A 12,231-nucleotide genomic window follows, 5' to 3' on the forward strand; every position below is an offset into this window, starting at 1 on the left:
CCATAGGCTCACTGGGGCTCTGGGCCTGGGCTGGGCTCACCGGCCGCGTGGGACACTCCAGGCCCCTTGTTGCAGGCGGGCGGGGAACCTGCCGTGCGCTTCCCCTGCTGGCCCTGCTTGGACTGAATCTGGTGCCACAAACTTTATTCTCAAACCGTAACAAACAGACTAGGAAAGAGCAGAGGGCGGGGCCTGCTCAGGGCCCGTCAGCACCGCGTCTGGCAGGGCTGATGGGGACCAGCCCCTCGCACGCCGCAGCAGGCAGCAAGCACATCCCATTGTCCAGGCAGGGCTCCCCGGGAGAAGGAGCAGCGTGCGCCCTGCTGCAGCCCCAGTCTGTCCAGCATCCACTGCGGCGCTCTGCCCGCCAGTGCCCTACACCGCCGTAGTCCTGCCGAACAAGGGCATGGAGACAGGGAGGTGCCAGGCGCCAGGTTCATACGTGTCCCTGCCACTGAGCTCCTCGTCCAGCCAGCTGTGGAACACGTGCTGGGAGTGCTCGGCCTCCAGGTAGAGGGCCGGGCAGGCGGGACCCTGGCTGGCACTGTGGGGCAGGTGCAGGGCTGAGCTGTACCCTGGCTCCAGGAAGAGGGGCTTGTAGCTGGGGGGCTGCTCCTGCTTCTCAGGGTGCCCGTGGCTCAGGAAAGGGGCTGTGATCTTGCGGTACAACCCCCGCGTGTCCATGAGCACCTCGCTGTAGGGGGGCGGCGGCTCGGCCATGAGTAGGGCCTCCTCATAGCACGGCGGCTTGGACAGGTCTGACTCTGCAAGGGAAGCAGCACAGACACGCACTGAGTGCAGGGCTGGTGTGGCGGCTGCCCCAGCCCTGGGCCCCAGGCGCCCTGTCTTCCAGGTGCCAATGCAGGGAACAGGCTCTTGGTTAGGTCCCCTTTGAGCCCCATGCTGGGGAAGGCTGCAGGCGGCCGCACGGACATGGGCCGGGAAGGCGTCGGGCTCCCTGTCCTGCTCCGGGACCGAGGGCGGCTGTGCCCTGTGGTCTCCTGCTGAGCCAGCAGCCGTGAGGGGGCAGTGGGGCTCTGGCAGAGCGGCCACGGGGACAGCACTGGGTTGCTGCAGCCAGAGGTGGTGAGAGGCTGGGCCTGCGTGAGCCGGGCCCCCTACCTCTCTCGGGACGCCCCTGGGGCGCACATGCAGCCTGAAGCCCTGGCTGCCCTCACCATGCTGGTAGCTCCAGGGCCGGGGGGGCGGGCCGGGGGGGTGGCGCGGCTCCATGCGCAGGCGGGGGGGCACAGCCATGGCCATGCCGGGCGGGCTGCCCGAGTAGCCCTCGTCGTGCAGCGGCTCCAGCTCCAGCGTGCGCAGGTTCTGCTCCCGCAGCCGCTGCTCCTGCTGGCTCTTGAGGCGCCGGCGCAGGTAGCTGCAGAAGCAGCAGAGCAGCACGACGAGGCCCCAGATGAGCCAGAAGCCGGCGAAGCAGGTGAGGAAGGTATAGGTGCCCTGGGACATCACCATGGTGGCTGGGCTGGGAGCTCCCCTCAGCTGCAGGCAGGCAGGGCCCAGAGCACAGCACGCCCGCTGCCCATCGCCTGTGCCCAGGTGCCCGCGCCGGCGTCACTCACGCACAACCCGCAGTCGTCGCCATGGCGCCCAGAGCCGGGCGGGAGGGAGGTCCATTGGCGGGGGCCTTCAGGGCCGAGGGTCAGGGCTCGCCCTTGTCCGGGGGGGGCAGGCGCTCCGGAGGGACTCATCCACCACGGGGAGAGGCGCAGCCGCAGGCCAGGCTTGGTCGCCTCGTCTGAGCCAGAAGAAACCAGCCCAGCTCCTTCCCATGGCGGTGTCGTGTGGCGGGGCCCAGCTGCAGCCTGCGGACAGACGGACAGGCCTGAGCACGCGGCCGCTGCTCCCGAAGCAGCTCGCGCGCCGTGCGGACGCCCACAGGGAAGTGATCCCAGCTGAGGGCAGCTGGGCTGGCTCCCGTGGTGTGCCCGCCCTCTGCCCTGTTGTCCCCAGGCCCACCAGTGGCCACTCCGCTAAGGCCTGAAGCTGCATGTGCCTGTGCCCCCTCCCCACTGCAGACAGGGTCCCATGCCAGCCCCCCGCCTGCTCAGGCCCAGGCCTGCCCTCAGCCACAGCCCCGACCCCAGACACCAAGGCTGGCGCTCTAGGATGGCTGAGGCACCAGGCCCAGCTCAGCCCGGGCTATACAGCCAGCTGCAGGAACCAGCCAGCCCTGGAGCTTGTGAAGGGAAGGGGGCACCAGGCTTGCCAGCCTCCTGGGAAGGGCCGGGGTTGACAGGACAACAGGCAGAAAGATTGTAGCCTGGTGGGGCACTCCTTGTGGCTGGCAGTTCTGGACCATGTCTGCTTGGGGACGAGGTCCCCATTCTGCTCCCCAAGGGTCACTTAAGGGGCCAAAGTGGGGCAAGGGGACTGGAAGGAGTTGGCTTAACAGCTTCCTGGGGCCCCCACGATCCACCATAATGACATAGGACCTGTCAGCCTGGTCCTGACCAGCCCAGCAAGCAACAGTTATCGCTGATGTGAATCACTTCTAAAGGGACAAGAATGGATCATTTCAACCCAAGAGTTGTAAGAGAATTGGCTGGGGGGGGGGGAGGGGCGCAGTAATCAGTAATATCTCACAATTCTGAGACACCAGCTTAAGTCTCAGAGACTTGGAAAAAAAGCTAATGTGTCAATATTTTACAACCCCAAGTGGGATGCTTCAGGCCAGTTAGCCTGACAAGGATTACACACGCAGTCAGAAAAGCTGCTACAGGATAGCAGCATAATTAGGCGGATAGCCCAGCCCGTCACAGAAAACTGGTTTTGTCAGACAAATTTGTCATTGTTTTGAGGTTACAAACAAAGCTAAGGTGTTTAGCTGCAGCCCTGCAGGCCTAGGTTACACTACAGTTAGGCAGATTGGATTTCTGTGCTGCTAGTTTAGTAAAGAAGCACAAGTCAAATGGACGGGCACCTGGCTGGCTGATTATTGCTGGGGTACTTTCATCCCCAAGGGCTGCCACAGGGTGATGCCCCTGTAAGAGGGAGTGGGCTGGTGCACCCATGCCTGATACCTTGCTCCCCAGCTGGATTTATGGGAAGCCCCTGGGTCTTCTGAACCCAGGGAGGGAGGGGAGAGTGACAGCGCGCTGCTGGAAAAGCTCCACAAGGATGCAGCTAAGGAAGCGGTTGCTCAAGAGCCCAGGATCACAGGCCTCACAATCTCCAACCTCAGGCGGGGAGAGTTTGAGCAGAGCCTGGGAGGGGCTCCAACCTGAGCCAAGCAGAGCAGCTGAGAGCCAGCTGGTGTGTAGGAAGGAGGTGCTGCGCCCAGTGGGACATTGGAGAAGAGACTCTACCTTGGGTTTGCTTTGTTAGCAAACCAGCCCCGCGGAGCATTCCTGGGACCCTGCGGCTGGGTGCTCCAGAGCCACCCTGGCCCCAGAGGAGCCACTTGGAGCTGACCGGCACTGTCACAAGTTTCTGGCGGTGTCCTGCAGGCGTGTGGGTTTGGCCAACAGCTGCTCGGTATCGCCCTCTGTGAGCTGGCTGACGGTAAAGCAGTTGCTCAGTAACAGAGGACAAATGCTCTTGGCAGAGTAGCTGTTGACAGGTCAATTCTGCAGCATGAGCTGGACCCCAGGTAAGCTGGATGCCCTCAGTAACACACCTGTTGTCCCTCGGCCTGGGAGTGTGGCCTGGGCTCGGGATAACCCGGAAAAGCAGCAACGCAGATCCAGCGTTGGGCTCATGACACAGCTGCGCCTTGTGCGATGCTGCAGCTGGAAGGGCAAACGTGATCCTTTGCTGTGAGCAAGGACTCACCAAGTGACAGATGCGCAGGGCAGGAGGCCCCTCAACGTGGCAGCCAGACCAGCTCCCCGGCACCAAGGCAGGACCAAGAAAATTTGGACGCCCTCCCTGCCAGGTGTTTGTCCAGACTGGTCTTAAAAACCCAGTGGCAGGAGTCCAGAGGCACAGGTACCACTCAGAGTTCAGAGAGTTTCCGAGCCCCAAACTGCGCCCTTGCTGCATGTAAAGCCCCTTACTTCTCACCCTGCCTTCAGCTGACGTGGAGAAGAATTGAATACAGGCCTTTTAGAACCGCCTGCCGCATCTCTGGACAGGTAGCGGGTCCCCACCCCTCTGGCAGCTTCTGTCAGGCCTGGGGACACCCAGTCTTTTAACCTTCTCTCTCAGGCCAGGGCTCCCAAGTGTGCATTCTTGTTGCTCTCTTCTGGACTTTGAGCCACCTGTGTCTGACGCATGGTGCTGGAACTCCAGCTGGGCCCTCAGCAGCGCAGAGCCCCCTGCACAGTTCCTGCCACAGCTAACATGCGATGCTCCTGTTTCCAGGTCCCCTCCCCATGGCCATGTTGGCCTTTTGTTTTTGGCAACTGTCTCCCATTATTCCCTCACCTTTGATTTGTGATCTGTTGTATCCCCAGATCCTTTTCAGCAGAACTATCACCTGGCCAGTGAGTCCTGGTTTTCTAGCAGATGTTTTCTTCCTTCCTACGTGAAGCTCTCTGCACTTCATTTTATTGTTGATCTTGGAACAATTCTTTAATTTGTGAGTTGTTTTGAATGCTAATCCTGGCCAGCGTGTGCACCCTTCTTAGCTTGGTGTCCTCTGCATTTCGTAAGCATCCTCTGGACTCCACCGTCCAAGTCAGGGATGCTCGAGCTCTGCCCTCCCAGCTTCAGCAAAGCACCACTAACTCCTCCCTGGGTGCCACTTTTCATCCAGTTGGCGCACACCTTACAGTAATCCCATCTCACCTGCATGGCCCTGGCTTGCGTAAGAGAAAGTCATGGGGGATGGGTCACGAGCCTTACTGAAATCAAGATCCCGCCCCTCTCCTGCTCCCCCATCCGTTAGGCCATGGACCTTGTCAAAGAAACAGACTGGACTGGTCCAGGTTGTTCCTTTATAGCCTGTTTCCCTCTTGGTGCTCGCCAGCTGCAGCTGCCATCAGTGAGTGCAGCAGCGGCCCAGGCCCTCACCCCGCACCAACGGGTCTACAATTCCCTGCTCCTCTGTGTTCCCCTTTTCAAAGGCAGCTTTACATTTAGCCGTTCCCAGTGCTCTGGGACCTCTCCCACCTGACTGCTGAGGGCTCGGAGATGGCGTCAGCTTGCCCCTGAGTACCCAAGAGGAACCTCCTTAGGCTCTGCTGCCCTGAATTGCTCACTAGTCTGTAACCTGCGAAAGCAGGACAGGGAGGTGGAGTCGCGGTGGGCCACGCCCGAGTGAGGGTGCGCCTGGGTGCTGTATCCAGGTCCTGGCTGAAGCCCTTGGGAACGCTGGAAAGGGAGGGGCAGGATTCCAAGTCCGGCCCCCTGCCCCAGAGCCTCACTGGGGCTGGACTGGAGAGTTTGCCAGAGAGCGGTAAGAGGTGAAGGGACGGCAGGTGCTGAGCCCCCACGGTGGAGACTTGGCAAAGGCAGGACAAGAGCTGGTGTCAAAATCAGACTAGACCTGAGGGCGTCTGCGGCCGAGTACAGCCAGTCGCTAGTCGCTGTAGCGCTGCAGGCAGGCAGGGGCCCTGGGGCTTCGCACCGTGACTGGCCTGGGTTTTGCTGCGGGCTGGGAGTGCGGCTGGTGAAGTCCTCTGCTCTGGATGCCACCAGAGCTCAGTGCTGCCAGTTCCAAGTGTCCACTCTGGCACCCGCACCCTGACTGGAGTGACCCAGTCCCGGGCGTCGAGCACAGCAGCTGCCCGCCGTGGAGCAAGGAGCCTCCCCCGTGCAAGATCCCTGGCTGCAGGCCCCGGCACATGCAAAGCTCTGGCAGCCCCTCCGGCCCGCAGCGGAGGACAAGAGCCATGAAACCTGCCCTAAGCGGCGGGGCGGGGCGGGGCGGGGCGGGGGGCACCTCCGCTCCCCAGAGCGAGACACTGCTGTGAGGGCGGGAGAAACTTGCTGCAGGGGAGCGAGCCCCGGGGATCCCCTGTGCGGGGCTCTTCCCTCGGCCCCGTGCTCAGGGGTGGCCGGAGAACAGGGCCAGGCACTGCCCAGAGCAGCGCTCATCCTCCAGGGCCAAGAGCCACCGGAGGGTGTTCCTCGCACCTACAGCCATCGCAAGGCGGGGCCCCCGGCCCGGAGCCCAGTCACGGCCCAACCCTCATCCCCGGCGGGCTCCTGCCCCGGGAGCGCCGGGCGGGGGAGGGGGGGAGGCGAGGCGGGCGCCCCGGAGCTGGGGGTCGCGCCGCCCGTGCAGACCACGCGTGGGCCGCCTGCGCGCCAGGGAGCTGGAGGGCGCAGCCAGCCCCCCCCGCGCCCGCCCCCGCCCCCAGCCGGCGGCTGCCCGAGGCCCCGCGGAGCCGAGAGCGGAGCACGTGGCTGGGCCGGACCGGGCTGGCTCCGCCCCGGGTGGGGTGCGGGGGGGGGGGGCTGCGTCCAGCCCTGCTCGCCCCCGGCCGGGCGCGCGGGGCCCCCCTCGCCTCGGCAGCCGGGCGCGCGCGGACCCCGCCACTTACCAGCTGCGCCGCCCGGTCCGCGGCGTCCAGCGGCCCCGATCCTGCGCCGGCGGCCGCGCACGTGGAGCGCCGGGACACGCCGGGCCCGGCCCCGAGGTCAGGCCCGGCCCCGCCGGACAGCCGCTCCCTCGCGCCCCGCCATGCGGCGAGCCAGGCCCAGGCGGCCCCGGCCCGGCTCCCGTCCCTTTGTCTGCCGAGCGCTCCCCGGCTCTGCCCGGCTCTCAGCTCGCGAGCTCGCCCGGCCCCGCCTGGCTCCCGCCCCGCCGCCGGCCCCTCCCCCGGCCTCCCCGCCGGCCCCCCCCCGCTGCTGGGGGTGGAACCGGCTGGGGCTGCGCCCCCGGGGACGGGCCCGAGTCTCCGGCCCGGCGTTTATGGGGGCCGGACTTAGAACCCCGTTAGAACCCCCCCAGAACCCGGGTGCCCTGCCTGACCCCCCCCGGCAGTCACAGCCCCCCCGGGGCAGGTATAGGACCCAGGCGTCCTGCCTGACCCCCCCCCCCCCCCGGCAGTCACAGCCCCCCCGGGGCAGGTATAGGACCCAGGCGTCCTGCCTGACCCCCCCCGGCAGTCACAGCCCCCCCGGGGCAGGTATAGGACCCAGGCGTCCTGCCTGACCCCCCCCGGCAGTCACAGCCCCCCCCCGGGGCAGGTATAGGACCCAGGCGTCCTGCCTGACCCCCCCCGGCAGTCACAGCCCCCCCCCCGGGGCAGGTATAGGACCCAGGCGTCCTGCCTGACCCCCCCGGCAGTCACAGCCCCCCCGGGGCAGGTATAGGACCCAGGCGTCCTGCCTGACCCCCCCCCGGCAGTCACAGCCCCCCCGGGGCAGGTATAGGACCCAGGCGTCCTGCCTGACCCCCCCCGGCAGTCACAGCCCCCCCCCTCCGGGGCAGGTATAGGACCCAGGCGTCCTGCCTGACCCCCCCCCCGGCAGTCACAGCCCCCCCCCTCCGGGGCAGGTATAGGACCCAGGCGTCCTGCCTGACCCCTCCCGGCAGTCACAGCCCCCCCCCCGGGGCAGGTATAGGACCCAGGCGTCCTGCCTGACCCCCCCCGGCAGTCACAGCCCCCCCCCGGGGCAGGTATAGGACCCAGGCGTCCTGCCTGACCCCCCCCCCCGGCAGTCACAGCCCCCCCCGGGGCAGGTATAGGACCCAGGCGTCCTGCCTGACCCCTCCCGGCAGTCACAGCCCCCCCCCGGGGCAGGTATAGGACCCAGGCGTCCTGCCTGACCCCCCCTCCGGCAGTCACAGCCCCCCCCCCGGGGCAGGTATAGGACCCAGGTGTCCTGCCTGACCCCCCCATGGCAGTCACAGCCCCCCCCCCCGGGGCAGGGGTAGGACCCAGGCGTCCTGCCTCCCAGCCTGTCCCGTCCCTTTCTATTCTCTGCTGTGTCCAATGAGCCCTCACGTACAGCTCTCGGGGGCATAGTGGCCCTGACAGTGGTAATGGGGAGACTGGCTCATGCCAAGCCCTGGCCCCCAAAGAGGCGCTGGGAGGAGGGGCTGGGCAGGGCATTCGGCCCGGGGGGGGCACTGCCTCTGCAGGGGTGAGGCCATGCCAGCTTGTGCAAGGCCCCAGGTTAGGTGCTTGCGAGCTGGCCGCTGTGTCGAGTCCTCTCAGCAGCTGCCTTGCTACCTGGGCAAGGCTGGCTGGGGACCTAGGACAAAGCCTCCTGCTGGCCCTCCCCCTCCCACATCCCAGACTGACAGCTGCCAGTCTCCGTGGGGCCAACGGCAGGAACAATGCGCCCAGCAGCCACGCCGCGCTGCTGTCATGGTGACAGAGCTGGGCGAAACAGCGCTGCCACTCGCTGGCATGGAATGCCGCATGTTGCTCTTCCCTGGCAGGGCCCCGCTGCAGCGCAGGGTAGTTTAAATGGCCATGAGTGCTCCAGCCACCTGGTCACCATGCCAGTGAGTGAGCCCCTCCTGCCTCAGACAAATGCCAGCTACCTGGCCAAGCCCTTGCCATGGCGTGTCAGCAAGCCCCCCACCCCACCCCGGGGCCGTAGTACACCTGCCACGACTGCTCAGGCAGTGCCGCGACCCGCACATGCTGGGCAGCTGTTCCCCTCAGGACCGTCTGCTCCACGGTGCATTGGCCATGTCTGCTGCCATCCCCGCTCTGTGCCTTGGCGGGGCGGGGGCAGAACGGCCGCTGCAGTGTTTCTCTGGGCTGGTGGTGGATCCATTAGCCTATGCCTGAGGGCAGCCCCTGATCAGCATATTGTGGCAGGCAGGGCTGCATGGGCCAGGGCCCAGCTGGCTGGGACATGCCTGGGTGCCTGGCTGGCTCACCTTCTGGCCAGAGGGGAGGCCCAGGCCCCATGGCTGGGTATGGGAAGATGCACTGGGGTGGGAGAGCCCTGCCTTTGTCCCCCGGAAAGGGAAGCGGGTTGCAGGCTATGCCCTGGCCCTTGCGGGATTCTCCCTCCCCCAAAGACTGCCTGACTTAAGTCAGGGCGCCAGGGGCCCACTGCCGACAGCTACACCTGCTGTCCTTGTTCCTAGGCTCAGCCCTGGCTGCTCACAGCTCCCCCCCCTGCAACCGCAGCTGCATGCCCCACCAAACCCAGCAGCCCAAGTTGTGCAGCAGTGGAGCTCTGCTCTGTGGGACGGCTCCTGCTGTCTGAGCCCCCTCCCCGGCACTGCCCCAGGTTGCCCTCACTAGCCTGGAGACCGTGTGTGCTGAAACGGGCTCTCAGAGCTGTCTCCCATGCTGGAGGCCACCCTGGGCATCTCTAGGCCAGCTGCAAGGCTGCCAGCAAATGTAGGGATGCTGGAGCTGCAGCATGGCCCAGCCACCAGTGAGCGAGGTGGGAGATGCGCCCGGCTTCTGTTCCAGGCAAGGTTAGTCACCTACTCCAAGGCAGGGCTGAGCCAATGGGCAAGAGGCCAGAGTCCCAGCTGGCCAGCCACCGCCAAGCCCAGGTGGAAACCAGCCATCGCTGCAAGGCACAGTCTAGCCCCAGGCCAGGAGAACAGAATCCACCGCCCCCAAATGAGCCCAGAAAGCAGGGGGTGGAAGGAGTCAACAAGCTGCTGCCAGCCACACGCTTGTGGGAGGAGCTGTTCTCCTAGCAACAGCTGAGAGCATCACTCACCCTAAAACTGCCGTGGGGTGTTGCTGTCCTGGCTTATGGCAGCGAAAAGGGGAGGCAGTTGGTATGGGAAGGCAGAACCACGCTGCGGGCCCAGGCCGGCCTTAGAGCAGGCATGCACTCACTGCTCCAGCTGAACTAAGCAGCGGCTGCTGGCAGAGGGGCTGGCCCACCCACTTCTGCAGTTAGCGTAGCCCAGGACAGCCCAGCCATGGCTGTAAAGCTGCTTGCCCTGACGCAGCCTCCACACCTGATCTTACAGCGGTGGGTGGCATGGGCTCAGTGCTTGGGCTAGCCCTCGGCGCCAGCCCCAAGGTGGCACACTGAGCATCCACTGCCCATGGGCTGGACCCCACAATAGTCAATCGGCACACAGGGCTCTGATGGCACAGAGCACCCACCGAGCCAGTCCCCCCCCGCCCCCCAGAGCAGCCTGGCTCCTGCCCAGCACTACCCTTGGGAATAGCTGATGTACAGGCCTGCTAGGCCAGGCTCCAGCCCTCTGCTCTGAGTGCTCAGCTCAGCTCAGCCCTGGCCCTCCCCTCCGCGACACACTGCCCAGTGCCATCTATACCATGCAGCAGGCCAGCACCCGGCCCTGGCTGGTACCAGGCAAGCCCTGCGCTTAGCGTGTGCTCGCTTGGCCTTGCCCAAGGAAGGCGGAAAAGAAGGGGGGTATGGCTGTACCCCAGAGACAGCCCCCCCCCACGGGACAGGGCCTCCCCCTACCCGTGCAGGACAGGGCAGGGGGGGAGGGTATGTCAGGCTACAGCATAGAAAACTCCTGGGATTTTAGCCGAAGATGCTCCTGTTCCTGGCAAGCAAGCACTACCTTTGCCTGTTCCCATGGCAACAGATCCCAAGATAACACCCGTTCTCAGGCATGTGCAGCTATGAAAGAGGCTCTGAAGGGACAGGCTGCTTGCAAGCTGGCGGAACCAGGCCGTTGCCTCACCTCGCAGCAAGCTGAGGGCCCATCCCCACCCCAGGCAGCTCCACCAGCAGCTGCCAGGATTCAGGCTGCGAGCATCTCCCCCAGCCGGCCCGTGCCAGTGCTGCCGGGACACCTACCACGTAGGTGCTGCTTGTGAGGCTGCCAGAAAGAGACGAAATTCCAGCTTAGAAGCCACACGTGCCAGGCTCTCGGCCCCCGCCCCCCCGGCCCTCCAGCACTGGGTCTCTCACAGAGCCGCATTTGCGGGGGAGAGAGAGATGGGGAAACTGCAGGTGTCTGTACAGGCAGAAGTCAGGGGATGGTAACTCCTCCCCTGCCACAGCTGCCAGGGCCGTGGTGCAGTGATTTGTGCTATTACAGCCGCGCTGCTTTCTAGGGTAGAGGAGGTATCATGAGTCGCCCAGTCTTGAATGCATTAAGCTGACGTGGGCTCATGTGCCTTGCCCCCTGGCTAACGGAGGTCAGCACGCGCTGGGGCATCGGGGTGCCAAGTTCAGGCGGTGGGCTTCGGACCTAGCTTTACCCAGGAGAGCAAGGGAGGCACTGGAGAGGTGCCTGCCGCTGGCTGAAAGAGCTGTGACAGTTATAACCCCAAACACACCAGTAAAATGCCACAGAACAGGTCCAAGTCGCCCATCATATTTCACAAAAGACAACAGCTGATCTTCAGCGCTAGGTTAGAAAAAAGCCCTGCACTGGTTGTCGGAAGGAAATCAGCCACGGAAAGAAAACCACTCAGATGACCTGGCTGGTGCCAAATTTCACCAGAATCCTAAAAAGTCTCCACTGAGGAAGGAAGAAAAGAAAATAATGTGGTGCTGAGGCGAACCGAAAGCAGCCCTAGAGTCACTCCCACGCATGCACAAGCTGCAGGCATACCAGAAGCTAAGGAAGGTGAGAAGAGAATCAAGCGGACACAAGGAAAAAAAATTCAGGCACAGCAGAGTGCTGGACAAATAAGGTGTTTGTAAAGTATTTTAAGAAGATAACCAAAATCCTCACCCTGGGCTTGGTCCTTAATGAGAGAGCTGATGAGGAGCTGTCAGTGCTATGGGAAACAAGGCTCCAAGAGCCACTGATGCTTTGCATTGGAGGAGGAAGCAGCTGGCACAGTCATCTCACTGAAACGTCTCACAATGTAATTGTAAAGGGGGAATCATCAGTATTAAGTGCCCAACTGCCACCATCTCTGACGCAAAGGAAAGACCCGTTTAATGGGAAGGGGGCAATAGAGTACCACTAGGGATGCGCTAACAACCAGAAAACCAAAAATAAACCCGACAACAAGTGAAAACACAGGCGAATTGTGAAGGATGAGCACTGAAGAACAGCAGAAACGTATTTATGAAAAAAATCAGACAGGCTAAGGCACAAAGTGAGTTCCACTTGGCCGAGACTCAGAGGCAGCAAGAAGAGGTGCTGTAAATGCGTTAGGAGCAAGAGAATGACAAAGAACGGCAGGGCCTGTACTTAGTGTGGAAGGAGAGTTAATAAGCAACAGCTTTGGGAAGACTGCATGACGAAGTGGGAGAACAATGCCTCTGGAGAGCCCCCTCCCAAAGAAGGCAAATCTGCTGCATGAGCGAAGCGTGGAAACCAGGCCTTCCTCCCACCAAAACGTGAACTGCCTCCCTGCGAACTGAGCACTCGGAGAGACTCTGACCAGGCATGCCAGAAGCAGGGGCACGGCGGTTCCATCGCAGGCCAAGGTGGTTGCGAAGGCA

The 12,231-nt window shown here is 63.7% G+C and overlaps 1 protein-coding gene across 1 annotated transcript; it reads right to left on the bottom strand.

The window, feature by feature from the left end:
* Positions 1-133: 133 nt before the first annotated feature.
* Positions 134-6,676, bottom strand: PRR7 (proline rich 7, synaptic). Its single transcript, XM_075009737.1, has 3 exons — positions 6,450-6,676; positions 1,179-1,823; positions 134-764 (listed from the first exon to the last, which is right to left on the bottom strand). The coding sequence occupies exons 2-3, from the start codon at positions 1,471-1,473 to the stop codon at positions 376-378; spliced, it is 684 nt and encodes a 227-aa protein (XP_074865838.1). The 5' UTR covers positions 1,474-1,823; positions 6,450-6,676; the 3' UTR covers positions 134-375.
* Between the last annotated feature and the right edge of the window lie 5,555 nt (positions 6,677-12,231).

Source organism: Carettochelys insculpta, chromosome 15, assembly GCF_033958435.1.
Source record: "Carettochelys insculpta isolate YL-2023 chromosome 15, ASM3395843v1, whole genome shotgun sequence".
NCBI classification, from domain to species: Eukaryota; Metazoa; Chordata; order Testudines; family Carettochelyidae; genus Carettochelys; species Carettochelys insculpta.